Below are 26,671 nucleotides of genomic sequence, written 5' to 3'. Positions count from 1 at the left end.
GGCGGAGGGGCGGCAGCGAGACAGCGGGAAACCGGAACAGCGGGACACGGGGACAGCGGGACGCGGGCTGGCAGCGCCGGGACAGCGGGGCCGAGGCGGTGGGACGCGGGCCGGCGGTGCGTGCTGGGGCACGGCGGCGGCAGCCTAAAGCAATCGAGGCCGGAGCATGCGGCGGCGCCTGGTGCACCTGGACCTGAAGGGCGCCGCGCCCCGCGCGCCGTACCTGGAACAGGTGAGGGGGGGACCTGGGGCAGGTGCAGGATTTACCGGGCACAGGTTAGGGAAGGACCTGGGGCAGGTGCAGGATTTACCGGGCACAGGTTAGGGAAGGACCTGGGGCAGGTGCAGGATTTACCGGGCACAGGTGAGGAATATGCCTGGCGCAGGTAAGGGGTGTACCTGGGGCAGGTGGCGGACGTACTTGGCACAGGTGAGGGATTGACCTGGCCCAGGTAAGGAGGGGATGGGGACAACAGGACTCATCCCGGCCCGGCCGCACCCCCGCTGTCCCCTCCCTCCCGCAGGTGCTGCCGCTGTTCCGTGACCTCGGTGCCACCGGGCTGCTGATGGAATATGAGGACACTTTTCCGTATACAGGACCGCTGGAGCCGCTGCGGGCACCGCACGCCTACAGGTACAGCCATGTACCCACAGGTACTGCCACAGAGCCGCAGGCACTGCCGTGTACCCACGGGTACCACCTGCCTGGTACCCCCCGGTGCCCTGGGGCACTGACGTGTCTCTCCGCAGCCCCGCGGAGCTCCGGGCTGTGCTGAGCCGGGCGCGGGCGCAGGGCCTGGACGTGGTGCCGCTGGTGCAGAGCTTCGGGCACATGGAGGTGAGCGGGGCAGGGCTGCGATGGGGGAGCAGGGGAGATGTGCTGAGCTGGCAGTGCCTGGGGGGCAAGGAGCACAATGGGATCCTGGGGTGCGTTAGGGAGCATTGCCAGCAGGTCAGGGAGTGATCCTGCCCCCTCTGCTCAGCCCTGGGAGGCACATCGGCAGTGCTGTGTCCAGTGCTGGGATTCTCGGGATAAGAGGGACACGGAGCAGCTGGAGCAGGTCCAGGGGAGGCTGCAGAGATGCTGAAGGGATGGAGCATGTCTGTGACAAGGGAAAGCTGAGGGAGCTGGGGCTGTTCAGCCTCCAGAGGAGACACTGAGAGGGGACCTCCCCAGTGTGTGTCAGGGGCTGCAGGGAGGGGGCAGAGGATGGACCAGGCTCTGATTGGGGGGCCCAGCAATGGGACAAGAGGAACAAGCAGGAAACAATGCCCAGGAAGCTGCACCTGAACATGGGGAAGAACTTCTTCCCTGTGCAGTGACCCAGCACTGAACAGATTGACCAGAGAGGGTGTGGAGTCTTCCTCACTGGAGATATTCAAAAACCGTCTGGACACAATCCTGTGCCGTGTGCTCTGGGATGACCCTGCTTGAGCAGGGAGGTGGGACCAGATGACCCACTGAACCATGATGTGATTCTGTGTTGGGAAATCTCTGATGTAAATCCCGATGTTCCCGTTGTCCAGCTGTGCCAGCTGCAGGATTTGGCATCAGGGTCACACTGCACCATTTCCTGCACCCAGAGACTCCTCAGCACCATGGGTCAGAGCCGTGTCCCCCCAGCCTGTCCCTGGTGTTCATTCACAGCCACACCCAGTTTTAGCAGGACCTGCTCTCAGAGCCCTGGTGACAGGGGACACTGCTGTCCCCTCGTTCTGTGGCTGCTCCCCAGGCTCTCCTTTCCCTTGCAGTTTGTGCTGAAGCACAGGGAGTTCGCTCATCTGCGGGAGGTGCCGGCGCTGCCCAACGCCCTGAACCCGCACAAGGAGGAGTCTCTGGCGCTGATCAAGGCCATGGTTGACCAGGTCATGGCCCTGCACGAGGGCCTGGAATGGTTCCACATCGGATGTGATGAGGTGGGACTTCTCTTGAGCCTGGAATGTTTTTCCTTTGAGGAGGATGGTAAGGGCTGAGACTCTGTATGGGCCATTCACTTAAGAGCTGGACTCAGTGATCCTCACGGGTCCCTTCCAACTTGGAATATCCTGTGATTCTGTGACTCTGCATTTCAGTTTGAGTGGGATTTTGGGGACAGAAAACACAACTCAAGCCGGTGTAGAAAAGTCTTTTTGACACTAAATAATTTCAGGAGCACAGGATGTCATTTCTATTGGTCTGAATGTAATATCAAAGTATTGAAAGCAGCTTCTTAAATCTAACTCAGCACTTGGGTTTAGGTCAAATGAGTATTTAAAGTGAGATTGAAGTTAGATTATCCATTGGAGCTGTTCATTACAAATGATATGAGTTTTATGTAAGATGTTGTCTCATTGTTCTGGCCAGGTTACTCAAAATAAGCCTTTTTATGGTGGGAAATGTTTGGGGGTTTTTTTGTCTTGGGAGTTTTTATAAAGCAAAATGCTATTTATGTAGAATAAATGTGTTGTGGGTAAAACCTGCTCTAAACCAACAAAGAGTCTAAATGCATATCCAGCTTAACAGGCCTGACTCCACTCTCTGCATGGACCAAGTATGGGGGGCTGCACTTGGACATGCCCCCAAGTTGCTTTTAGACTCATACAGATGATCTCCTTCCCTGAGACAGGAACCTCATTTTATATAACTCAGGACCTGATGTATTGCCAGATTTAAAGGTAATAAATGTGGTGAGAGCTACTCCCAAGAACAAACCTTCCAAGGGCAAATACAGCATTTAAATATTTTAGTTTTTATAGGAAAATTCCCTTATGTGATGCATGTAGTCATGGCCACAGTCTCCTGCAGACTGACAGAAATGCTTGCAGTGTCTTCAGCACTGAGAGGTGCTTCTGAATATCTCCCCTCAGGGTGTCCCATCTGGGCAAAAGGTTTGGAATATTGTATGACTTAATGATACTGTGTCAAACTCATTTTCTTTTTCTGTATAAGCAGTCAGGATTCTTTGCCTGATGTTTCAGGTCTACTACCTCGGTGAAGGAGAGGAGTCAAAGCAGTGGCTGCAGCAGCCAGACAACACCCCAGAGAAGCTGTGCTTGGCCCACATAAAGGCAGTTGCCAGTTGTGTGGCCTCATCTTACCCCAGGGTGACTCCCATCGTGTGGGACGACATGCTCAGGGGGATGAGTGAGGAGACACTGGCAGGTGTGTGACCAGGGATGGGCTGAGGCATGTTTTGTGTCATACAAAAAGGTTTATACAACTAGTTAAAACAGATTTGCTGGCACTGAAAATAATGAAAACAAGAAGAGTTGAGATTATATATATATATATATATATATATGTTTGACCAGAGAATAGAAACACTCAGTCCTTGGCTGTCACAGACTTTCTGTGTGACTGTGGGCCAGTCTGAACACATACACTTAAACAAAATGCTCATCCTGCAGTGGTTGCCATCAATTCTACTTTCTCAACACATTCAAATAAAACAGCCTGTGGTCCAAGTCCAAATCTCTGTGCCTCTCACCACCTTCTAATGTTTGTTGTTGCTCTGTGCAGCACCTGGTCCCAGTGGTGCAAACACACAGAGAAGCTGCAGCCCTGTGAACACCTCTGTGATCATGGTGCACACCAGGAGGACTCGGACACTGAATTGTGGGGTAGCTCCAAGACCTTGACATCACGAGTCTTGTTTGTTGAAAAATATGAAACCACTACTAAAATTTGAGTAGTCTGAGCATAGATGGAGTTCCAGCATTTTCAGAGCTACCTTACACGTGCTACTGCACCAATAGTCTGTACTTAGTTCTCACTTTTACCTGGCTGTTTTCCATCACTTAGGAGAGCTCTGTTCCTTCCAGACTCCGGGGTCCCACAGCTGGTGCAGCCCATGATCTGGGACTATGCAGCCGACCTGGACGTGGAGGGCAAAGGTTTGTGCTTCTCTGCTGACCTGTGTAGAAGCAAAGAGCTGTTTAAGCAAAATAGCCAAAGCAAGATTGTGTCATTAAAACATACCTTAGTTGGACACCAAGCAATTCTATTTTTGTTAAATTGCTTTTTGTTGCTTTAATAGCGTGAACACAGCTCGTTTGATTTCACATAAGAGCTGCTATTACTAATTTTCTTTTACTAGAAAATTTACTGTTTCTGCTATGAAGGACTTGCATTGTCTGCTGCTTAATTCTTTTCAACACTGATAGGGCATTGAGAGGTTTTTCACAAGCACTGTTACATCAACACTGAAACCAGTGGGAGCCAATAGCCCTGTATTGAGCAGCTCTGCAAAAGAAGCTTCAAGGCTTCAGACATCTACAGAATTCAAAGGGAAACTCCTAAAGGCTCCAGTCAGGCACTTAACATGCATGAAAATATTTCTTTGTTGGAAAAAGAATAAGCTGTCAGATGTTGTGCGGGCTTGTTACATGCCCAGGGTTCTTTTAGCACTGTAACAATCCAAGGGAATGGAATACAGTTAAGTGGGCACATGAAAACAGGAGGGCAGCCACCAAAAAGGCTCCTCAGAGAAGGTGTCAAATGTCCCATCCTTGGGACCTCATCAACCTGTTGGAACTGGACCTTGGTTCCTCTTCAGCATTTTCAGCCAGGGCTGAAAATGGAGAAGACTCATGCTGTGAGTGTCCCTGTGTGTCTCATTGCAGTGCAGCTCATAGAGAAGTATCGGAGATGTGGCTTCTCCAAGGTGTGGTTTGCAAGTGCCTTTAAAGGGGCCACAGGAGTGAATCAGTCCCTCACACTTATTGGGCACCACCTGAAGAACCACCTGGAGTGGCTGGAAGTGGCCAGCAGGACCCCCCCTGATGTCCTTGAAGGTATCGCCCTGACCGGCTGGCAGAGGTGAGGAACAGCCTTTGGAATGGTTCCAGGAAGACAAACTTCCACCCCAAAACTCCCTAAGAGGTACAAGGAGGCTGGGGAGTTGGAAGGGAACTCTGCAACCCTGCAATCCTTCCTGTCAGTCACTGCTGAGCCTCAGAGTTCCACTCAGGTGGTACAGCACTAACCAGCAGGAGCAATTGTTTTGGACACACCTCCACCAGCAGATTGGGTTTGAAAGCTTGAATGTACTTTGTGCCACCTAAAGTGCTTATAGAGAACATAGCTCATGCATGGTGGATGTATCTGGAATGTCTGATGTGAACTCAAACAGAATGAAGTTGCATAAGAGAGAAGAACTTGTTCATGTAAAGAAGGACTAAAAGGTTTTTATGCAAGTCAGGAGGTCTAAGGGAATACCAGAGAGCTGAATTCCAATTTCTCTCTCTGATTTGCCTTGAGAAAGTAATTTGATTTTATATGTTCTTATTAGTAAGACAAAAATACTTTGTGTTTCAGGAATAGAAAGTCCCTTCTCTGAGACAGAAACTGATGTTTCTAAATTTTTCTTTAATTTTAATGATTGAAATATTAAAACTTCCTATTTATTTAGTATGTTCTGCCAGTAAACTGTCTAATTAATGGATTTTTTTTTACCTAGGTATGATCACTTCTCTGTTTTGTGTGAGCTTCTCCCAGTGGCAATTCCATCCCTGGCTGTGTGTCTGCAGGCACTAAAGAATGGTACAATGACAACTTTATTCTCTCTCAGCTAATGCCTTGCCCAAGAGGGAACTGCCCTTGCCCTAAGGTTTGGCACAGGCTTATTATATTTTGAGGTGGTTTGACTATCTGCTCGTGGTCTGAATTATGAACAGTAAATTATAGTTTGCAGTATGGCAGCAGAGAAGCCTCTTGGCCTAAGTATTTAAAAATAGCCATTGGATACTCATCATTTATTTTGTTCTAACCCACAGATGATGGAAAACTTCATGTTTATACTAAAAAAATAAATTAAAGAAGCTGAATTGCTTTTTAAACTGATTTGAAACAATACTGACATATAAATTAGATTCATTTAGTTTAGATTTAGATCTTGCTGAAGTATAAAAGTTGCATTGACTAATCAATTTTCTTAAAATGGATGCAGGAAGGACACTGCCTGGTAAAATACTTCCTGTAGCTCTGGTTTCTTTACAGGCAGTTGTCAACAGAAAGGGGGTTTTTTTGTCTTGCTGCATTTCTTATTTTCAAAATAAAGCCCCACAGCTTACTGATTTTTAACTCAGGCACTACAAATATTCAGCATCCTGAATGGGAGGCTCAGAGCTGGGAAGTGCTTTACCAGAAAACTGTGTGAAAGACCTTGTGCTCCACTTCCCACCCACAAGTGTTTTTTCCTTCTTCTATTCTCATTTTACCTTTTACAAAATCTCCATCCAGGAAGAACTGCTGAGCCAGTGCAGAGTACTCCAGAAAAACCCTCTTGTATGAACATTTTGGTTCCTTAGGCTCCTTTTGCTTATTTTCCACTGTCTTCTGCCAGGTGGCTACTCTGAAAAGGTTAAAGAGAATGTGGAAAAGCTCCTGGGAATGTCTAACCTGGAAATTGATACTTACATGAGGTAAAATTCCAGCTGGAGAATTCGGGTGCTTCTCGTTGTGTGGTAAGTTCAGAAACTGATGGATCCTCTTTGTCCAGCACAAGTCTGGGCACCTTTCCTGGGAGCAACATCCTCACCCTTGTGACACAAGTGAGCTTCTACCTCAAGTCATCAGTGGATGAACTTCTTGAAAGGAACAGGTAATGAGGTTTATGTTGACTCCCTGCCTGGCTGCCCCATCAAAGTGATTTAAACATCAAGCTCTGCATTTCAGGCATCATTGGCACCTCAGCAGAACATAATATTTAGCTGAAAATTTTAAATATTTCAGCAGAATTCCTAAATACTATGTGCTGCCTTATTTCAAGCATCTGGTTCTTTCCTGAGTTACATTTTACTGCTGTTTAAAGTTAAAATGAAATTTTTGAATGGTGCAGTTACAAAAAAAGGAGCTCGAAATGAAACTTAAACTGCAGTAGATGATCAGTTTTTATCATCTGCCAAGAACAGTCTTTTACAAGCTAGTTCCAAAGATATGCAGACTTAAATAAACTTACTCCTTAAGCATTATCTCTGTGCAGAAGTTCAGCTAAAGTCTTACCCACCTCCCTGTCACCCTACAAACACAGATGTCACTGCTCTTTCAAACTGAGCTCCTATTAACATCCATTTTCAGGTATGTCACAGGCTGGTTCAGCCCCTACCACAGAAAAAGGAAGATTATTCATCCTATAATAATGCACCTCTTCCAGCCAGATGCAGTCAGGTAACACCTCTAGTTTTGCATCACATGGGAAATACTCTGTCATATTTTGGGCACTCAATTACAAGTTTTGAGTCCTTGCCTCTTTCTGTAATTATCTCAGAAGCATCAGTGGGAATCAAACAATATCAAGTATTCATAATATGGTTTTAAACAGAAAATGTTGGGGTTGGATTTAGATGATCAAAGTTCCCTTCCAACTCCAACCATTCTATGATTCTAGTTTTATGTTTGCCTGCCTTCTGATGAATAAGTTCTTTGAATACAAGTACAAAACTGGTCTCCAAAAACCTCTCCCTTGTCTACTCCTGTGCAGCCCTGCTGCACCTCACTGCACTGGTTGGCCTTGGTGTAGGATTTCACCATGGACCAGCTTCCAGACAGGGATTGGAATAAATCCAGACCCTTTTCCCAGCTCCCTGTCACCATGTGCTGTTCAGAACTGGTCCTACACATTTTGCCAATTCATGCTGATTTTTTTTTGCTGTGATAAGGTGAATATCCAACTGCATCTACTCTTTCTGATAAAACCCAGAATTAAATTCCCAACAAGTCTCACAGCAGGTTTCAGTTACACTTAAAATGTGTATAGTGGTTTTTTGAGCTCCCATCTCGGTACTTTAAAAGTCATTGCATGAGAAGAGTGCCAGGATTATTGGTACTTAAACAGAAACAGCATCAACCTTTTGCCATCTGAACAAAATCAAGTCCTTTGGGCTCTTGTAATAGATGCTTCTTTTCCTGTAAAGTCACTTTAAGGACAGCACTCCCTTCCTAAGGCCAGTAAACCAACCCTCCCCTGAGGCAGAGCTCACCTGCAAATGTCATTGTTCCTTCCCTCTCATTTCTGCTCAGTCTCCTCTCCAAGTGGAATGCTGTGGTGCAAGACCTTCAAGCAGCCATGGAGCAAGTTTTCCACCAGTGTGCTATAGAGGAGTGGATGGAGGAGAACGTCCACCCCAGCCTACAGAAGCTGCAGCAAGTGGTGGATGATTTAGATGAAGCAATAAAAGCACAAAATTAGGGGCACTTCAATTAGTCTGTCTCATTCCATGGGAAAACATGGCTAGTGGAAATCAGCAACGAGTCATGGAGCTGGAGTTTGTCATCTGGAGAGCTGAACTGTGATTAAACAACAGTGACCTGAGGGCAAGAAGGAATTTACTGGTGTAATAGACTTCAAGTCTGGTTTAATCTTCCTGCCTTAACACACACTGAGCCTTAATTCACCTGCCCTGTAAGTCAGGTTTGCTGCCCTTGCATAACAGAATGCAGGAGAGTCACAACTCTGGAGAAAAACCCAGTTTCTTCCACATTCAGTATTTGTAGCAATAGACTTTCTTACTTAACAATACCTGGAAAAGTTCTACAAGTTCTACTCCAGTCAGTTCCCAACATGTCCACCCTTTGCAATTTTCATAAAAAGAAATATTTAGGATACTTACACCATGCTTTAGGTCCTTTGTTCTGTCCTGCCACTCCTCCGTGTGTCAGCTGTGTTGTGTCCTGCCATTCCATCACTAGTCCTTCCACAGCAGGGAGCAGTTCCAGATTCTGGGTTGGATTTTTTCAGTCTTCAAAACACATAGAAGCATGGGGCTTAAATCCTGCTTTGATTAGCCTGAGGTCAGGGATTAACATCCAGCCTTTTGCAGAGGTCTGAGCAAGGCCCTGTCAGGTGCTGACAGGTCACAGCAGAGGCAGAGGGGACAGGTGCCATCCCAGGCCAGAGCCAGAGGGAGCTCCAGGAATAGTGACCCTTGGACTGGGAGGGAAAACTGCCAAACATTGGGCTGCTGCACTGGCTGCCAAAGCATCATTTAACCTCAGCTTAGTCTCATTCCCACAGAAAAGCACCATCCCGCTCTCTAAGGCACCTGTTGAGCTCTGCAAAACCTGAAACTGCAGGTTTGTCCCAGTTTGAGGCATGACTTAAAGTTACTGAATATGAGGGGAAAATGCTGGTTTATTCTGCTTTAATATCAAACTCTTCATATTGTGTGGCAGTATATTTTGTGGACGTAACTGGAGCAAGAAGATAAACACCACAGTGGAAATAATTCAAAACTCTGGTAGTTAAATACATCACCATGAATATTCAAAATATTTACTTGTGCTTCACTTATTCCTTTAATTTTTATTTTTTTTTTTTGAAGCACAGGTATTGAAATTTTCTTGGAACAATCTCTAGATTCAGAAAGTACAAGTACAGCATAAGACAAACTTTAACTTTCTCAATGAGAGCCTCAGTGATTAGGTCCACATGCAGATTTTTATCTAAAAATAAGCAATTGCTATGCAGACCTTAATTAGGAAAGTTACATGCCTTGAACTAAACAAGATCTTAACTTATTTTCCTTGAATAAATCCTTTGATACTCAAAATGTTTGTGGAAATGTGCTTCTTTTTTGTGTGTGTGGCATGTTGGTTTGGTTTAAAGGAGGGAAGATGGAAATATATTCACCAGTGGAGAGCTGGATCCCCATTAACTCCTCCAGCAGGTCCGTGTCAAGTAGTAATTTAGACAGCCATTAATATTTTAATAATTTTAATTAAAAACAATACAAAATACTACAGTGATGCAAAACAAGTTATCAAAGTTGATTTTATCAATGGACTTTGTTTAAAAAAAAGACAGTATAACAAGGCCTTGCTGCAATTCTACTTGCAATTTTACAGTAAAAAAAAAAAAAGGCAATTTCTAAACAGTTTCAAGAAGGATTTTTGCCTCAGCAGTCTATGACAGTGTCAGACTAGCACTCTTTATTTACTATTAAGCCAGCTGAGTTTTTGGTATCTGTAACTTCATAAATACAGCTCAGGAGTCAGATATCAACTAGACAGTTTAAATACTTTGATTTTCTTGCACAATTGACGCTACTTCACTGTGAAATATCCCAGTATTGGATTATACCTTACCTAAAGCAGTGTTCTCCCTCTCTACAGCATGCACTCCATGCACTCTGGCTCTTGTCACTACAGCACAGTTGTGGTAAAGGACATGACAGAAGGGGTTGGTTTTATGGGGCAGGGTGTTAAGTCTAACCTAAGCTCTGGTTTTAAATAATTTCTAAGTCTTATAAAGTACAGCTGTCCAGGCACAAGTCAGTAGATGGCCTGATATGCAAAAAAGACAACTACATCTCCTGTAATACTGTCCCAGGAGTACCTAATTTCCTAACAAAACTAGTCTTTCACATCATTCTTTGAGTCCAAGCCACTTCACACCAGGCACACCTAAGGCTACACTTACTGGGCCTTTCAAACTGCTGGGCCCAGGAGGAGTGAGGAAAACCATCCAAAAAAGCCTTTGGCAAAATGGTAAGAAGTGGCAAAAGAGGATGAGAGAGGACTAGTCCAAAGAGGGAAGAACAGCACCTGTCCTGAGTTAGCACCTGCTGTCCTCAACAGTTCAAGCTGCACCACATCACTGAGGAGTGCACAGACACTGCCAGAACCAAATCCGTGTTTAAGGCCATTTGCAAGTTAAATTTACACACACACAGTTACTGCAAAACACGATAACATGGTGATGTCTTCCAGCTACAGAAGATAAAGTTTTTGAGGACAGGAAGCAAATGTGGACCAAGAGAAACAAGAAGCTCCCAAGTGTATCAGACAGCAGTGCCCAAATACACCAGGCAGAACCCACAGTAAGAGACAATTCCCTCAGTGCTTCCCTTTAGCTCAGACTATGGAATTCAGGTTCCCACTGGAGCTGTACTTGTTTGTACAGTGGCAGAGCTGCCCAATGCCAAATGGAAATGGCTTAGAGGGAATGGCTCAGCTGCTCTGAGAGGCTGAGGAGTCAAAACACCCCTCTCAGACACACAGTGCATGGCAGCTGCCATCCCTCTCCTGCCACCACTGCAGGACACTGAGGGCTGAGGGGGACACCACACAGCACCTTCAAAGAGGTGATCACTGGACATCAGCCCAAAAGGCAACTTACTCCACAGGATGTACTTTAAGCCATGTTGTACCTTATTACAGGTCATTCCCCTTTCTGAGGATTCTCAATTTTCCTTACCTTGTTTCAGTGTTTGTGTGAGACATTGCATAGTCCATAAGGACATCCATGACTGACACCAGGAATGCACAGCAAGCTGGATGCACAAGAGCTCAGCAGAAGCAGGACACAGGGTGCAGTGCAGGGTCACACCAGCAGACGTACCTTTCAAAAGCTGATTTTAACTGGAAAACTACAGCATGGTTTACATCTTCCATGGAATGTCAGCTCTCATGGGAATATAAAAGAAACCCAGTATAGCTATGACTGAATGCAGGTAGTTTTTCCTGGTTTATCCATGGTCCACTCCATGGGCTCAAAATGTAAGTGCAATGCACACCATGAATGGCCTCTGCATGTCCCTGACACAGAGCAGCAGTTACCACAGGCTGTGCCTCCACTGTACCATTAAATACTCTAGGTTTTTTCAGTATTTCTTACTGGAAGTCCTGAGAACACTCATCATTCTCACTTTACACTTTAGGGAAAGAAAGAGTTCTCCAAATCTCCAATGTCATTCTCCTCTCTCTAAAACAAGCACCACTTGGGGTATATATTACAATGGATTTAAATGAGGAACTCTCCAAGGTGTTACACCCTGCAACATTTAAACAGGTTTGATAACTATGCTCAACCTACAGCTGTGCTTCAGAATAAAGGCCAAATTCAGCTAATTGCCTAATTTTCCCACATTCATACACAGCACCTTCCCAGTTGCAGTGATGTGGGGTAGGGACTGAAAACCACATGATTATGCCACCGACTCAGAGGACTTGGCAAACATGTACTGGCAGAGTTCTGCCTTGGTACCTGATGTGATTACGAGGGTCTTTTCCTATTTAAAGGAAACATCTCCCTGTTGCAGGGAGATTAACTTCACACTGCCAGCACTGAGCCTTTGCCTCACAGCCACATCCCAGGGCTGAGCAGCTGGAAGGCAAATCCTGGTACAAGCTGGGTTTGGTCAGAGCAGCAGGTGCTCAGCTCCAGGTCTGTGGAACACACAACAGGACAGGGCTTCTGCTGAAAGCTTTTCAGAGCCTTGTCTCTGTAGAGGTAGAGCAACTTGAAACACAAACACAGGCTCTTAAGTCCTAAAGGAACTGCTGCCAGAAGACATTTGCTGCTGGCCAACCAAAAGCAGACAACAGTTACCTTGTACCCTGTTCACATTTCCTAGAAGTAACTGTGTAAGTATTTTCTAATTCAGGTCTTAAGACCATAAGATTCCTAAATAAAACCTAGGGAACTTCAGTACAAGCATGTTGAAGGACCTTTCAGCTCTTTACAATTTTGTTCTTGTACTGACATATTGATGTAGACACGATGGAGTTTTACTTCTAGACAGAATATGTTGAATTAGAGAGGTAGCTTTTACTTCAAAAAATACCTTGAAAAGTTAATATTTAAACTATTTGTGAAGTCATTGGTCAGAACAGAGGACACCACACACCTGGAGTAAAACATGGTACAAGTCAAACATGGAATCTACCCCAGCTATCTTAAAAAAATTATTATTTAGCACTTCGGTATTTCAAGTGAGGAAATACTGAACAACTCTAGGCTACCATGTTGTTTGACATCAGACTTTTCCCTACCTAAAGTAACAGATGTCCTTGTTTCCTTTCTAAACACACAGTTAAAATAGTAAACATTGAGGTCTAGGAAAAAGTTATTCTGTCCTGGGGCAGTCTGTGCCCAGAAGTGAAGCAGAACAGGGTTAATCTAGAACATCCCAAAGACATTGAATCATCAGCATGATCATTCTTCCCTTTGCTATTCATGGCTCCTCAGCCAGGCCAAGGGAAGTTAAAACCATGTTACAGGTTAAACAACCTGGTGTTCCGAATTCCAAGACAGGTACTCAGACTTAAATTCCCATGGGTATCTAATGGCAAGTCAGTAGTAGAGAATATAAAAGTGCCACTACTCTGCATCACCTAATTGCATATATTAAGCTGCTTAAAACGGATTTAGCAATATATTCAGTCATAACATTTCAAGACAAACCTCAAAATGCTGCGTCAGGAGTTACAAATTCAACTCTTCTGCACCTCATATACTGTACCTGCAGCAGATGTTTGCAGTAGGAGGCTGTTTACATCTGCACCTCCGCTTCACTAATGGGAAAGCAATTATTTCATACCAATCCATCAATAAATAATTATTCCTAGACGAGTTTGGTGAGCTGACAAAGTTCAAAAGCCAGCAGTGTCCACATGCAGGAATTAAGGCAGAAGAGCAAATGAAATAGAATTTGCTTTGGACTCTACAACAGCAATTCTTGGAACGTGGGTCTCGAAGCAGTTTAGCACTAAATGAGGTGCATTAAGACAGATTCCTCTCATTGTAAATTGTAGAGAAATGCCCAGACCAAGGTTGTGAGGGATTTCTTTTTCTGAAGACCAATTGGAGTGTTTTCCAAATGTGTGAGAGCCTCTGCTTGCTTCAGCTCATGATGACTATTAGTATTTATCCTGTGGTTCATCTGCATCACTCGCCTCTGTTTCGCTGCTCTGAGAGAAATCTTGGGGGCTTTCTACTCTGTGCAGCTCCAGAAAACTAGTAATGAGTTTGGCAACTGCTTCCACATCACTGTGGAAAAGAAGAAACAATGGAAGAGTTAGTGGAACTGTGGTGCTGACAAGACAAGAACGAGCACATTAAATCTTGGGAATAACTGCTTGGAGGGACTACTCTATATGACATACAGATCAGGACTGACAGCATCCCACACCAAGCCATTAGTTCCACATCAGAACAAATCAATCCTTTCCCCAGTTCCTGCTGCAAGGGTCCTCACTATCAATGCTTAAAACAAATCCCCTGTTAACTAATACACTGAATGGTTGCAAAACAGAATTAATCCCCTCTGCCATTGCACAGCTGAGGAAGGTAACTCCAGCAGACATGCAGCACTAAAGGGATCTTAGATATCTAAATATGATCCTGATAGATGGTGTTAGCCAAACATCTACAACTGAAAACCTTTAAGGTTTAAAAGGTTTCCAAACTGAGTAACACGAGGTCGTACCAGCGAGTCTGAAAACTGAGCTTAGTCTCAATAATCAGCACTTATTGACCCATGTGATTGGTATTTCCCACCTTACTCATTCCAATTTAACAAGTCCCCACTGCACCTTCTGCAGCCCAGCACTGCACTCTGGGTCAGGGGGTGTGAGAATCCAGTGACAAAGCGCAGCACCACCAGGTGACCCTTCCCAAAGTACCGCACGGTCTCCTCCTCCACGTTCACGTCCCGGATCTCGCTCAGCAGAGCCACCACTGCAAACACACGTGGAGAACAGGGCAGTGTGTCAGCATTGATGGAAACCCTCAGCACTGAGGGACCTGGGGGACAGGGGCTCTGCTCCTGGGCACCACTGCTGTGACCCCACCCAACCGGGGCAGTCCTGCATCAGCAAACAGCTGCTGAGCCGTTCGGGCAAAATAAACACGTACAGGGGGTGAGTGCAGCACACCTCAGCTGGTACAGGCCTGAGGAACAACACCTACAGCCCACCAGGGACTGGGGACCAGGCATTTGTTAGCTGTGTTTCCCACTTTAATGACAGTTGTAACTATTTTTCTGTACAGAGCAGGTAAACAGGTATGGAGTGTACTGAGACTGAACAAATACTGAAATATTTAACTGCTCAGAGCCCCTGCATCCCCACGTTCACGGTACCCAAGAGAAATATTTATATTACCAAATATTACAAAATAACCTCTCAGGAAGAGATGTGCTCAGCTCCCCAGTGTGTATACACACACCCTAAAGAGAAGTTCAGAAACATTAAACATCCTTCTCTCCACATCTCTTCCACCTCCAAAATGAACGGCTTAAAAACCAGTTCAGCTTAAGGACATTCCAAATGCTGCCAGTTTTCTAAGCACATTGAGAGTTGCTTTGAATAAAAGCTCTGACAGGGAAGAGGATCCTACTTTAGTTTGCAACAGAACTCCTGATACACTGCAGGTTCTGTTAATCCAACAGGAAGCCCAAAAGACATCAGGGACTGCATTAAACTGAGCCCACTGAACAGGCTGCTTTAATTGCACATTATAGACCTGCAGGATGCAGCATTTCTGCTTGCATAGATCTAAATGTTTGCCTGCTACCAAAAGCAGATTAAATTACAGAATCTCAAGTTCTGGATGCAAAATTTCAGTTATTCCACCAGTCCCACCTGCCAAGCAGGGGAGCCAAGGGAAAGGTCAACCTGCACATCACATCCCAAAGGAATGGCTAAGATTGCTCTGGAAAACAATGTGCAAGCCCAGCTACCTTGGATTAAATAATTAACAAGATGCATTCAGCACATGCAAAAGGCATTTGGGCCCTGAGAGGCAGATTGTTACATCTGCTGCTTGGGAACAGAGAAGATCTGGCAAGAGATGCAACTTAATTTGAGTACAGAACTCCTGAGAACCCATTAAATGGGCACACATCCATTTCTTCTGCTGCTCACATCTTCTACCAGATGCTGCTTTCTCACCTTGTTCGTGGCCTCCTTTGGACAAGGTCAGTATTTTTTTGTACAGATTGAATGTTTTTAGGCAGACTGTTCCCTTGTTCTTATCAAATACAGCCTCCTGTAAAATCAAAAAAGAAAATCAAGATTTTCTTAAACACACCACCAATAGCTATGCTTCAAAGTAAAATAAAAATAGTTCTGTGTGAAAATAACTTGGTAACACAGAAAAACACATTGCTAGTTTAGAGACATTCCTTTATTATTAGACTGAAAATCACAATCTTGCTCTTGGTTTTAACAGATTTTACCATATCTCCTGTGTTACTTCTAGGAGGGAGTTAAAACTGGGTTCTTTGCCCCTCTTGCCACATTCTTTGTGTCATTAAAAACTTTGCCTGGAATCAAATGTGAACACTAACTTGTAACTCCTGTAATTTTCTCTTCTGGTGTCTGCACTTGGCATTCCAGTGCTGTGCTCTCTCCAGGCTTACACCAGATCCCAAATACCCCTGACAGTCCATGAAAAGAGGGTGTCTCGTGTGTGAGTTGCACATTCTAACACAACTCAGCTCAGCAAGGTGACAATCCTGTATTATGGCTTATTGCTCTCAGTTCTACTCCCAACAAATCAACGTCCACAGGATTATAAACCAGCTTACACCATTCTTGTCCCAGAGGAAAACAGCTGAGCATCCTGGAAGGTCAGAGCTCCCCTATTTAATGTTCTGTCATTAGTTGGAAGGGCAAATACAAAATCATGTTGTGGCAGCTGAATGTGCTGGTCATTCATCCTCTTTTATATAAGACAAGGCCACAAAACATTTTGGGGCAAGTCTCCCCTTAAAAATACCCATGTGGAGCTTCACGTTCTCATGCTTAAATAGCCAAAGAATTATTGCCCTAATTCTAGTCCCAGTATAGCAACCCCAGAGGGTTTCCCCAAAACCAAAGGCATAACTGGTCTGTTTGGACTGAGCAAGTGTGTGGGGCTGCTGGAACCAGTATCTGCCAACTGCTTCTTACTCACACCACCTCATTTCCTGAGTTCAGCATCTTACCTCCCACTGCTCCAGGTTCTGTGCTGCCACAAAGAAACACCCAGCCATGTAGAAGAGCTTCCATGCCAAGCTGTCTGAACAATGCAAAAAATACACAAATTTAGCTTTTTTTCCCCCTTCTTTGTCATTCAGACAGTTCTAAAAGCAGCATGCTCCCTTTAAAGGCAATAAAAGGAGAAAAAGGTTTCTCAGACGGAACATTTTTGCCTTTAGTTGTACTACAAGCTGTTTTACAGCTCTCAGGATGAAAATAGAGAAATTCTTCACATTTTTTCAGAGACTTCATTCACACTGGGCTTCAAACCACATAGAATTATAAGCATATGTTATTACTGACAAGGTTGTAACATTGCATCTTTCTCTTCTCTAAAAGCAAAGGCATCTTAAAAGGCATCCACAAAACTGCCAACCCGCTGTCAACCCCCAAATATTTGTGCTGCAGAGGACAAGGGTAAGGGACAATGAAAATTCACTGAAGCAAACATGTTTCTGCATAAAAGGAAGCAGTTGGCCCTCCTGACAAACAAATATTTGCATTTTACGTCCTGGAAATGTTTACATACAGCAGTCTGAGCAATTTGCTTACTCAGGTTTTTAGAGTAGAACTGTGCTCAGGATTGTTTCACAAAACGTTGTTGCAATGTCTTAAAATAAACAAGGCTGGTTTAGCTGGTGGCTTAAGCAGCTTTCACTGTATTTTGCTCTTTCATTAACAATACATGGATTACATTGGCAGCATATTCCTACACACCATTAAGTTTTAAAATTGGATGTTAACAGGATGCAGCAGGAGAATGACAGGGCAGCTTCCAGGATAAATCCCAGAGATGGAAGGAGAGCTGGCATTTGGTGCAGTCTGCTCTACTGCAGAGGGGAAGCAGCAGGAGCTGTCTGATCTCTGAAGGTGTCTGAGTAATCTCTGCCAGTGATGATCTGACAGTTTCCAGAGAAACAGAGCACTTCAGTCAAAGGCAAAGGAATCATTTCATTATGGGGGCAAATAATCACTCTGTGTCTTCCCAGGAGAGCTGTGAGGACCAGCTAATCACATTTACAAATCACACACAGGACTAAATAGCATTATTAAAAATACTCTTGCAAATGGAAAGGGAGGCTGAGCAAGAAACAGAGCATTAAAGCACAGTAAGTCATACAGGCAACAATTATCATTGGTTTTAATATTCGTGTCATGAAGTGGGACAGGTACCTCCACTGCCTGTGTAAGGCCTGACAGAAGCTCCACAGGAGTCATCAGCATGAAAAACAGGTCAACAGGAAAGAAACAATTCTCAAAAAAAATGATAGGTCATTACCTGCACTGTAATAAGCAGCAGCCAGACCTATGGAGGCTATGCCTAGGAGGAAAGAGGGGAGAATTAGAACAACAAAAAAAAATCTAAAATTCCCTGATGAAAAACATCACTTTTCAAAAAAAGGACAAATGTGATTGCAACATGAATCACTGTGTGAAAGTCAGGGTTTTTTTTTCTCCAAACCCAGAATAAAAAATCTTGCATTCTGCAAAGGCACTAAAAGTGCATGGGCCGAGGTCAGAAATAAAAATGCTGTGACACAACTGGGAACAGAACCTCAGAGGGACTCAGTGTAACCATTACACCACACTTCCTCTCAGCACAGCACAACTTGGAGCCTGCTGACACAAACACTGCCACCGTTATTTGTCCCTTTAAGTGCCCCGTGGAGCCAAAAGAAAACTTCTGCAATGAAGTTGTGTCAGAAGCTGCCAGCTCCTTTCTCCCAGGGAGGGGGAAGGAGATGAAGAGTCCCTCGTGCCCCAGAGGCTGCAATTGCAAAGATCTTGGCTCAAAATCACTGAAAGCAATGACAACCTCGTGGTGTCACTCAGCTGGAAAGCAGGATATGTCACATTTTCCCCACCAGCTCTCTCAGTACAGCCCTAAGTAGTTTATTTTTTCTGTATATTAGTGTTTATAAAGATGCCTTTCAGAACATCCTGTATGACTTCCCATTTCATACACAGCAGTGTTAAGAGTTCACCACCAACCACACACGAGATCCAACCCCAGCAGTTTTCCATTTCTGAAAACTGAGACCTAAGGATGCAGCCCCTTCAGAAGCTTCCCATTTATGTGCCTATATGGCATCTGATTTTCTGTTCTTGCTCTTTCAGGACTCCCTTGAAATTCTGTTCAGGAGCTCCTGAGGTTCTGCAGATGACAGGCTGAAAAACGAGCAGTGTCACAGTGAAACCACCGCGCTGAGGAGGAGACTTCAGACTCGTTTAGTGGCTGTGCTAAAGGAAGAGTTCAAAGCATGATCATTCCTCTTCTTGAAAGAAGAATGCCTGGAAGACAGGCACCTCTTGTTAGGGGCTCTTTCAGGAATTTGCTCTATGACCCTCTTCCCTTAAAGCAAGCTCTGAGACAAACAGAGGAACACTGTGGTCTTACCAACACAGAGGGACCAGGACCGGATGCCAGGTGACCTCTTCAGATGAAGGAGGGAACTCGTGCGGTTTTCAACCAACATGTACATCTTCAAAAACTCCCAACGGCCCAGTGTGACTCATGAAACCTCACTGCACAAAACAAACAAACAAACAAACAAACAAAAAGGTAAGAACTTTAAGTCATTGAAGACTCCACTCCTCTCCCCTCCTAGCACTTTTTCAAGATTTATCAAGTCTTAATCTAGATTATATAAGATGTCCAGGGTAAGAACACAGTGTTTTTGCACAGGAAGAGCAACGTGCATACTTAAAACAACCACAAAGAAAAACTGTTACGTGGAGAGTTGCATAACATCAACAGGAATCTGAACTCTTGGAGAAACTTCTCATTTTGAGTGGAAGAGTCTCTTCCTTTCTATCACAACCAGATTCCAGAAGAAAAGTGTGGAAAACAAGAATCAGGAACAATGTTGTTCCTAATTCATGCAGCCCTTAAACAAATAAAACAAGAGCAATGGACAGCATTTTTCCTGTCAGCTGAAAGGGCTGTGTGAAGGACTAGTCTGGGAGCTGGGGCAGCTCAGTGCTGCCTCCTGCACCTCTGACATCGGGTCTCTCAGCCCTGATGACACACCAGGAAGGGGTTACAGCCACAGCCAGGCAGTGCCAGTGTCCCATAATGCCACAGATGGCATTCCCATCTTCTAATCCAACTCAAGAACACAAGCAGGAGCTTCCAACAAGAAGTATCTTTGTCTTTCCTCAACAAGACCATGCCTTCAGCCTAGGCAGAAACTAACAGTAGAGATTAAAAAGGTGGGTACTAATTAAAACCAGTAAGAGCTGGGCAATCCCATGCAGCATTTTCAGTAAGTTTTTGCTCTTTACAGAATAAAATCAGGGAGTCATTTAGGTTGGAAAAGACCTTTAAGATCATGACGACCAATCATTAAGCCAGCACTGCCCAGTTCACCACCAAACCATGTCCCTAAGCACCATGCCCACCAGGGATGGTGACTCCACCACTTCCCTGGGCAGCCTGTCCCACAGAACCAGTTCCAGGAGGTTGGCACTGAGCTGCCCTTGGCTGCCCATGATAACATGTTTCCAGAAGAATGCCAGCATTCATCAGGTTTTGAATAACCATGAAAAACATGTAGAGAGCAGGCCCAAGCACATCCAGGTTCTTACAAAAGAAAAGTATGTGATTTTCAGTCCTTTAGTTATCCTGCTGTCCTTGGATGCAACATGACACCCCTGCAATTCTCTGCTACTTTGGATACAAAGCTCCAGGGGAGCGGGTTTAGCCAAGTCCTTTCAGTTAAACAAAAAGCACCTATGACTTTTGATTTTAATCTCTTAGCAACACATCTAAGAGCATCTGAAACCGAAAGAGCCAAAACCACTTATGCATAAGACACGCTCCATCTCCTCCGGATGTCAAGCATTAAACTTTAATTTTCAAATGACTCCTGTGAGTTGCTCTCAATGTACCGGAAAATATCTCTGCACTTACAGCGCCTTCTCCTGCCTGCAACCTAAAAGGTATCTAAAGGTTATCAAATGCACAGAGACCACTGCAGAAATCTGGGTGTATTTCACAAATATGACACCCTACTTATAATTCACACAACTATGAGTTAAATGCGTTCATGCAAACTTTGGTCTCTCCCCCCATATTCATTAAGCAAAGTCATTAACCATTAATCATATTCATTAACCACGTAAATGAGTCTCGGTTTAATGTTGGACACTCAGCATCAATGGAATTGTCTCTCACAGGTTGCTGTTTGCAAGAGAGGGGCCTCGCGGGATAAAAAGCACCAAAGCAGCTTCTTAAATTTACATTTAATAAATAAATCATAAACGTGGCTTTAAGCGAATACAAAAGTTTAACCAGGAAAATTTTACGATTACAGACAAAGAGGTGGTTTTGGGCTGCTGTTTCAATTCAATTTCAAACCCTCAATTTTGCTTGAATTTGTTGGGTTTGCCATTAAACCGATCTCCAGCACCAAAATAAACATTCATTTGCTTCCTCCAAGCCCTCGGCTGAGGGCGACCCAGCAAAAGCCATTGAAAGGAGCATCTTGAAACCTTCACCGCCAATATCCATCAGGTCAGGGCCACGCATCAGGCGAAATTTTCTTTACAGAGCGCATTTTTTTCTTTACCTCCCACTCCTGCACCTGCTCCCCCCACCCACAGCGTGGGGGAGGCACGGGGGACCCTCCCCACACAGGGAGCAGCGCTGCCCAAATCCACCCAACGCGCGGGTTTTATTTCCCCACGCATCCCGAAGCGAGGCCCCCCTTCCTCCTGCCCTCACCCCCGACCCCGCGGTACCTGCCCGGCTCCGGCCGCGCTCTGGAGGACCCGCAGCCTCCGCGACTCCCGCGCCCTCGCACAGAACCCGCCTCAGGGAGGGCCGGACGCGCCCGCCGCCATTTTGGGTGAGGGCAAAGGACGGGCACGCGAACCGCCCCTCCCGGCAGGGCGAGGGTAGCGCCAAGATGGCGGCGCGCTGCCAGTACTCAAGATGGCGCCTGTGCCCGCGGTTGCGGCCGAAGTAAGAGTGTCGATGTTTCCGTGGTTATATTACCTTAGCGGTGCTAAAAACGAGGGGAAAGCTCGTGCGTTGGCGGATGAGAGGAGTGCAGTGCTGTAGGGTCAGGCTGGTTGTGCGGGAGAGCCTTGCTGGGCACCGTTTGATAGACCCGCGCCGGGTGAGGTGGACACGGCCCCGTGCGTGAGGCGGTCAGGGAGGGCGAGGAGCCCCTGTGGGCTGTCCTCATGCTCGGGGTGTCCCTGTGGAGGTCGGGGCACCTCTGGGCTCGCAATTGCAGCACTTGGGGCACCACTGTCACAGAGTGCTTGCACTGTGCTGCAGCCATCACAGAATCACAGAAGAGTCAGGGTTGGAAGGGATCTCTGCAGATCGCCCAGTCCAACTCCCTGCCCAGGCAGGGTCGCCTGGAGCAGGTGACACAGGAACACGTCCAGGTGGGTTTGGAATGTCTCCAGAGAGGGAGACTCCATACCCTCCCTGGGCAGCCGTTCCACGCCTCCCTTTGCCACCCTCCATGGAAAGAGGTTGTCCTTATATTGAGGTGGAACTTCTTGTGTCTTAGTTTATGGCCATTGCTCCTTGTTCTCTAACTGGCACCACTGAAAAGAGTCTGGCACCATCCTCTTGGCAACCCTTGGGTATATTTATATGCATTAATGAGATCCTTCTTGGTCTTCTCCAGACTAACCAGGCCCAGCTCCCACAGTCTCTCCTCATAGAGATGCTCCAGACCCCTCATCATCTCTGGGGCTTCCCCTGGACCCTCTCCAGTAGCTCCTTGTCTTTCTTGTACTCTTTCTACACCTGGTAATACTTCTTATCTCTGTGTACAGGCAGGAGGCTGCAGGAGGGTGAGATTTGTAGGGATTTCTCAGTGTCACAAAGTTGTCTCAGTGGCTCCTCAGAGAAGTCCCACAATGGGACCTGGATTCCCATTGAACCAACTTCTTTAAGTTTCCCAGTCTTCAAAATGTAACTCTTGATACTTGTGAAGTGTTTTGCTCCTGCTGTTGCTTTTTTCTACTGGTAAATTGTATCTGTTGCCAATATGTTGGTTTATTCCAAGTTTAGTAATACTTGGTATTTTTAAGCCTTAGCTTTCAGCTTTGATAGCTATGATGGTTATAATAATTGAATGCAAGGTGGTTTTGTATAGCTTTTATAATTGTAAACAGAATCCTCAAAAAATTCATTTCATTGTTCAAAAACTCAGGGGGATTTGCAAAGCAGAAATATCAGTGATAATCTTACAGTTCAACACTGATGTCATTACTTTAGTGAATTGTGTATCAGCTAAAGTGTTGGGTTTGAAAATCTGTTGTTTGGAGAGGAAAGTTTCTGGTTCGTTTGAAATACTGAGTTACTTTCCTGTCGAGGACAAGTAGGCTAGATTTGGAAAATCCTTTGTGTTTCAGTTAAACATCATTCATATGGAAAAAGCTGTTCCTGTTCAATCCATTAGAGCAACTGCTCATGTCGGGCAGGAGGGGTGAAGTGCAGACATCTGTAGTTTAGCTTAACTTGTTAAATTCCCATCATGTAAGTGAATGTATAACTTCACCTATGAATGATATTTGATCCTCTCTCCGTTGCACAGGAATGTCCTTCCTGGATGATATCTGATACCAACTGATCTGCAATTTTTGTGTAATTCTGTTAATGGGAAAAGGCACTGAGGAACTGCAAGAATGAATTGGCCTCCCTGTGAGTCACGAGGTACCAGCTGCTGGATTTGGATGAAAAATAGGAAGTAATAAGTATCACGTGTCCTCAACCCAAACAAGCAGCTGACTGAGTCTTCTGGGAAGAAATTTATGTCTAATCAGTTGTCAATCAGTTTTTGTGAACAACTGGTTTCTCTGGAAACCAAATATTAAACCATTTTGAGTGATACAAGACAAAAGACTTCTCGTGTCTAGAGCAGAGCGAAATAAGTAAGAAATTCATCTGTCCCCTGCACTCAGCATAAACCACACAACATATCAGTTTGTTTTAATCTTGTTACTAGCTGCAAAAATATTGCAGTTCTGCACTTCTCCAGTTCTGCAAAGGCCATGGGCAGATAACCTGATATGACTTAATTTAATTATGAAGTTAGAGAGAAATTATTTCAACCATGGGAAATGCCACACACACACTCAAAACTGGAATATGGCAAAGATCCTTGTAAGCTTCTGCTATCTGTTAATGATTCTTACAGCATTTTTTCTAAAATCTGGGGGGTTTACACCAGCATTTTGAAGGAGGTGAGTGGTGTTATGCCTACCACATAAAAAAAGGGAGACGAAACACATTTTAAAAGCCTGATCTTGGACTTAAAGAATAGCATGAATTCCAAAATGTGTTGCTGCAGAAGCAAAAACTATTTGCCAAAATAAACATTCAGGAGTATGTAGTTGACTGTTTGTAGACTTCTTGCTCGATAATATAAAAATAGATTCTCTGAAAGTATAGAAATGCAATTTGTAGAGTAAATACACTTGTAACTGTTAATTCATTGATCTAAACCCAAGAACATGCAGATAGAACAGAACTGGCCTTTATTTTGCATTAGTTTGACACTACTGTATTTCTGGTCCTTTTTCCTAATTTCAGACCATTCTCCTAAATATTCCTTTCTAGCTCCTTACACTTTTTTTTTTTTTTCTTCCTCTTCCAAGGTCTTAAACTTAGAAATTCAGCTGTGCAATAAGCATGTGATCCCATCAGCGTGCCAGGAGAAATTCCCAGAGCACCTGATCCTCAACAGTTGGTTGGAAGCACCCCCAGACCGGGGTTGTTTTGTGGCTGGATGGAATTGGCTGTGAGTCCCGGTAGAAATGAGCTCATCCCAAGGAGTGAGCTCTGCCTGGTGTCCCCTGACCTCTGTGGGAACAGTGTGTGTGCAGCCTGCAGAGCACTGATTTCATGGAATACATGTTTACCGGCTGCAGCCAGGATTTATTGCCCAATTCTGAGTGCTGTGGGGTAGCCTGTGCTGTCGCTGAGGTGAGGAGGCATTTACAGCTGGCAGTGCCTTGCGGGACTAATGTTCAGCCTGTAACAGTTTCTTCAGCTGCTTGCAACAATTTGTTTTCACAGAGAATGCTTATTTCTCCAGTTTATTCAGAGTGTAAATGTTTCAGGAGCAGGGATAAATGTTACATGGAGGGATGGAGGCCAAATACATCAAGAGTGGCCCTAAAAGCAAGTAATACCTTTAAGTGCTATCTACTGTCGACATAGGAAAGCTTTTAGGAGGTGAAGTTTTTGGAAAGTAGCTTTGCAAAGGTGCTGTTACCTCCCCAGGGCACCTTAACACAGGATGGTGCTCTCTTGTCTGAGGTTGTCAGGCCTGGTGTGATGGTGGGTCGTGGATCTGGTGTCCTGTGGGGAAATGGCATCCATAGCTAATGGAAAGCAGAGGGTGCTCTTGGCAATAAAATACATGGGACATCTAATTATCTAATGATTACACAACTATGATCTTATACTGTGCACTGAAACAGAGACTCTTTGCACACACTTCAGTTTGTATAAGTTTTTGCTCTTTTTGTTTGAATCCTTAAATTGAAAATAATTCAGTCCAGGTATTCTTAAGCCAGAGGATGAAATAGGGATACTTAAGGTTTGTACCTAAGATGTATTGAATATTTCTGCAAATGGTTCAATTTCCATGCAGTTCTCTGGTTTTCATTGTGAATATGAAGAAATATGGGGGAAAATTTAATCTGCTGCCCTTTGATGATGTGCAGAAGCACAACCAGTCCTGTAACAGATGAGTAACTTGGTTGCCCAGAGAGGTTGTAGATCCCCATCCCTGGAAGTGTCCAAAGCCAGGTTGGACAGGGCTTGGAGTAACCTGGTCTAGTGGAAGGTGTCCCTGCTCATGGCAGGGGGTGGAACAAGATGACCTTCAAAAGTCCCTTCCCAACCCAAACTATTCCATGATTCTGTGAAAATATTTTAAATATGATCTGCACATAAACATTCAAAACTGACATGTCTTTTGAAGAATCACAATATCAACTTTGGATAATAAATATAAGCATAATCATCAAAATGTGAAACAGAAGGATTTTAGCAACACATTCCTAATTTAGAACTTTCTTCTCTGCTATTTCCACATTGGTCAATGCAACTGTGGCTGTTGTATCCAGGTGGAATAAGCTGGGAGGTTTGCACAGCTTTTTAGTATGAAAATACTCATTCAAAGGAACAGGAAAGAAGATGTCAAATAATGCTGCATTCCAGCATGGAACTGCAAGGAAATGCAAATTCTTAGGTCGAATAGGGATTGCTCTGGAATGGTTGTGCTTTTAAAAAGCTTGGGTTAACATGCTAATGTGAAATGTGAGAGTGTTTTGAATGAAGAGGACAGACACAGAAAATGATTAGCAAAGCTATTGCAGTTTTTACCTCAAGCTAGGATTAGTGATTTTTTTTCCAGGGTATATGTAAATAATCAGCAGCTTATTTTTCTTTAAATGGGCAGTAAGAAAGTTTCTGTTTGCTTTCATTATGGTAAAGGTAAGGAATTCTTGATTTCTTTGACCTCAGTGACAACTTGCCTGTAGTCTGTAAATTAAAGAAAAAAAGCCCACATTATTTTTACATTCTTGTCTGAGGCTGTGTTTAGTATCCTTGAAATGAATGAAGTAGTTAAAGCTGTGTCCTTGGGTGACAAACCTCTGTGGCCGTGCCTGTCTCCAGCCCTTGTGCTCAAAACCTATCAGTGGATTAACGCCTTAGAGCTCCCTGTAACAGGAGGGGATTTCCCGGGGGCGCTGGGTAAAGGAAAGTTGCAGTTCAGGCAGGAAATTGCACCTTCGTTGAAAGTTCTGCGGTTTGATTTCTAAAATGTCATTTTACACTAGACAAACTTCCCCGCGCAGCTGTAGGCGTGTGCTGCGCGCGTGTTCACGGGGGCTAAAGGAGCAGCAAAATGTGGGTTGAACCTTTCTGTCAAAGGACCACAACCCGAGGCTTAGAAAGACAAGAAA

General features: G+C 44.7%; 2 protein-coding genes and 1 long non-coding RNA gene across 12 annotated transcripts; 2 read left to right on the top strand and 1 right to left on the bottom strand.

Moving 5' to 3' along the window:
- Positions 1–94: 94 nt before the first annotated feature.
- HEXD (hexosaminidase D) lies at positions 95–8,321 on the top strand. 4 transcript variants are annotated; one of them, XM_032706651.1, is made up of 12 exons: positions 95–232; positions 525–634; positions 751–838; positions 1,753–1,917; positions 2,959–3,142; positions 3,802–3,873; positions 4,603–4,798; positions 5,439–5,521; positions 6,324–6,402; positions 6,480–6,581; positions 7,058–7,147; positions 8,000–8,321. In XM_032706651.1, the coding sequence occupies exons 1-12, from the start codon at positions 167–169 to the stop codon at positions 8,166–8,168; spliced, it is 1,404 nt and encodes a 467-aa protein (XP_032562542.1). In that variant the 5' UTR covers positions 95–166; the 3' UTR covers positions 8,169–8,321. The 4 variants fall into 4 exon arrangements, with proteins under 4 accessions (XP_032562542.1, XP_032562544.1, XP_032562543.1 ...); XM_032706653.1 differs by having other exon boundaries at positions 185–276; XM_032706652.1 differs by lacking the exon at positions 95–232 and adding an exon at positions 321–386.
- On the bottom strand, positions 2,463–21,579 carry LOC116796205 (cytochrome b-245 chaperone 1). 6 transcript variants are annotated; one of them, XM_032706658.1, is made up of 11 exons: positions 21,467–21,579; positions 19,122–19,249; positions 18,003–18,044; positions 16,690–16,763; positions 15,653–15,749; positions 14,294–14,438; positions 13,655–13,748; positions 8,590–8,718; positions 7,960–8,070; positions 6,199–6,567; positions 2,465–3,893 (listed from the first exon to the last, which is right to left on the bottom strand). In XM_032706658.1, exons 2-8 carry the CDS (start codon positions 19,204–19,206, stop codon positions 8,665–8,667), a joined length of 591 nt encoding a protein of 196 aa, XP_032562549.1. In that variant the 5' UTR covers positions 19,207–19,249; positions 21,467–21,579; the 3' UTR covers positions 2,465–3,893; positions 6,199–6,567; positions 7,960–8,070; positions 8,590–8,664. The 6 variants fall into 6 exon arrangements, with proteins under 6 accessions (XP_032562551.1, XP_032562549.1, XP_032562548.1 ...); XM_032706657.1 differs by lacking the exon at positions 21,467–21,579 and adding an exon at positions 21,450–21,466 and having other exon boundaries at positions 7,960–8,117; XM_032706655.1 differs by having other exon boundaries at positions 2,466–3,893; positions 7,960–8,117.
- Positions 21,580–21,622: 43 nt separating this feature from the next.
- Positions 21,623–25,544, top strand: LOC116796405. Of its 2 annotated transcripts, XR_004360356.1 has the most exons (5): positions 21,623–21,789; positions 22,372–22,540; positions 23,287–23,405; positions 24,350–24,677; positions 25,351–25,544. It is a non-coding gene; the product is annotated as an uncharacterized LOC116796405 (long non-coding RNA). The 2 variants fall into 2 exon arrangements; XR_004360355.1 differs by having other exon boundaries at positions 24,350–25,544.
- Positions 25,545–26,671: the final 1,127 nt, after the last annotated feature.

Source organism: Chiroxiphia lanceolata, chromosome 19 (assembly GCF_009829145.1).
Source record: "Chiroxiphia lanceolata isolate bChiLan1 chromosome 19, bChiLan1.pri, whole genome shotgun sequence".
Classification (NCBI taxonomy): domain Eukaryota; kingdom Metazoa; phylum Chordata; class Aves; order Passeriformes; family Pipridae; genus Chiroxiphia; species Chiroxiphia lanceolata.
The sequence above is the reverse complement of the archived record's forward strand: the minus strand, read 5'-3'. Positions and strand labels throughout refer to the sequence as shown.

What these genes read in the sequence shown, in the direction of transcription:
- LOC116796205 (XM_032706658.1), bottom strand. Translation starts at nt 19,206, where the DNA reads ATGTACATGTTGGTTGAAAACCGCACGAGTTCCCTCCTTCATCTGAAG. An exon ending in GTCCTGGTCCCTCTGTGTTG is followed by an intron (nt 18,045 to 19,121) that starts GTAAGACCACAG and finishes CTTTCCTCCTAG; the next exon opens with GCATAGCCTCCATAGGTCTG. An exon ending in CTCAGAGCAGCGAAACAGAG is followed by an intron (nt 8,719 to 13,654) that starts GCGAGTGATGCA and finishes TGTGTTTTGAAG; the next exon opens with ACTGAAAAAATCCAACCCAG.
- HEXD (XM_032706651.1), top strand. Translation starts at nt 167, where the DNA reads ATGCGGCGGCGCCTGGTGCACCTGGACCTGAAGGGCGCCGCGCCCCGC. An exon ending in AGAGCTTCGGGCACATGGAG is followed by an intron (nt 839 to 1,752) that starts GTGAGCGGGGCA and finishes TTTCCCTTGCAG; the next exon opens with TTTGTGCTGAAGCACAGGGA. An exon ending in TTCCAGCCAGATGCAGTCAG is followed by an intron (nt 7,148 to 7,999) that starts GTAACACCTCTA and finishes ATTTCTGCTCAG; the next exon opens with TCTCCTCTCCAAGTGGAATG.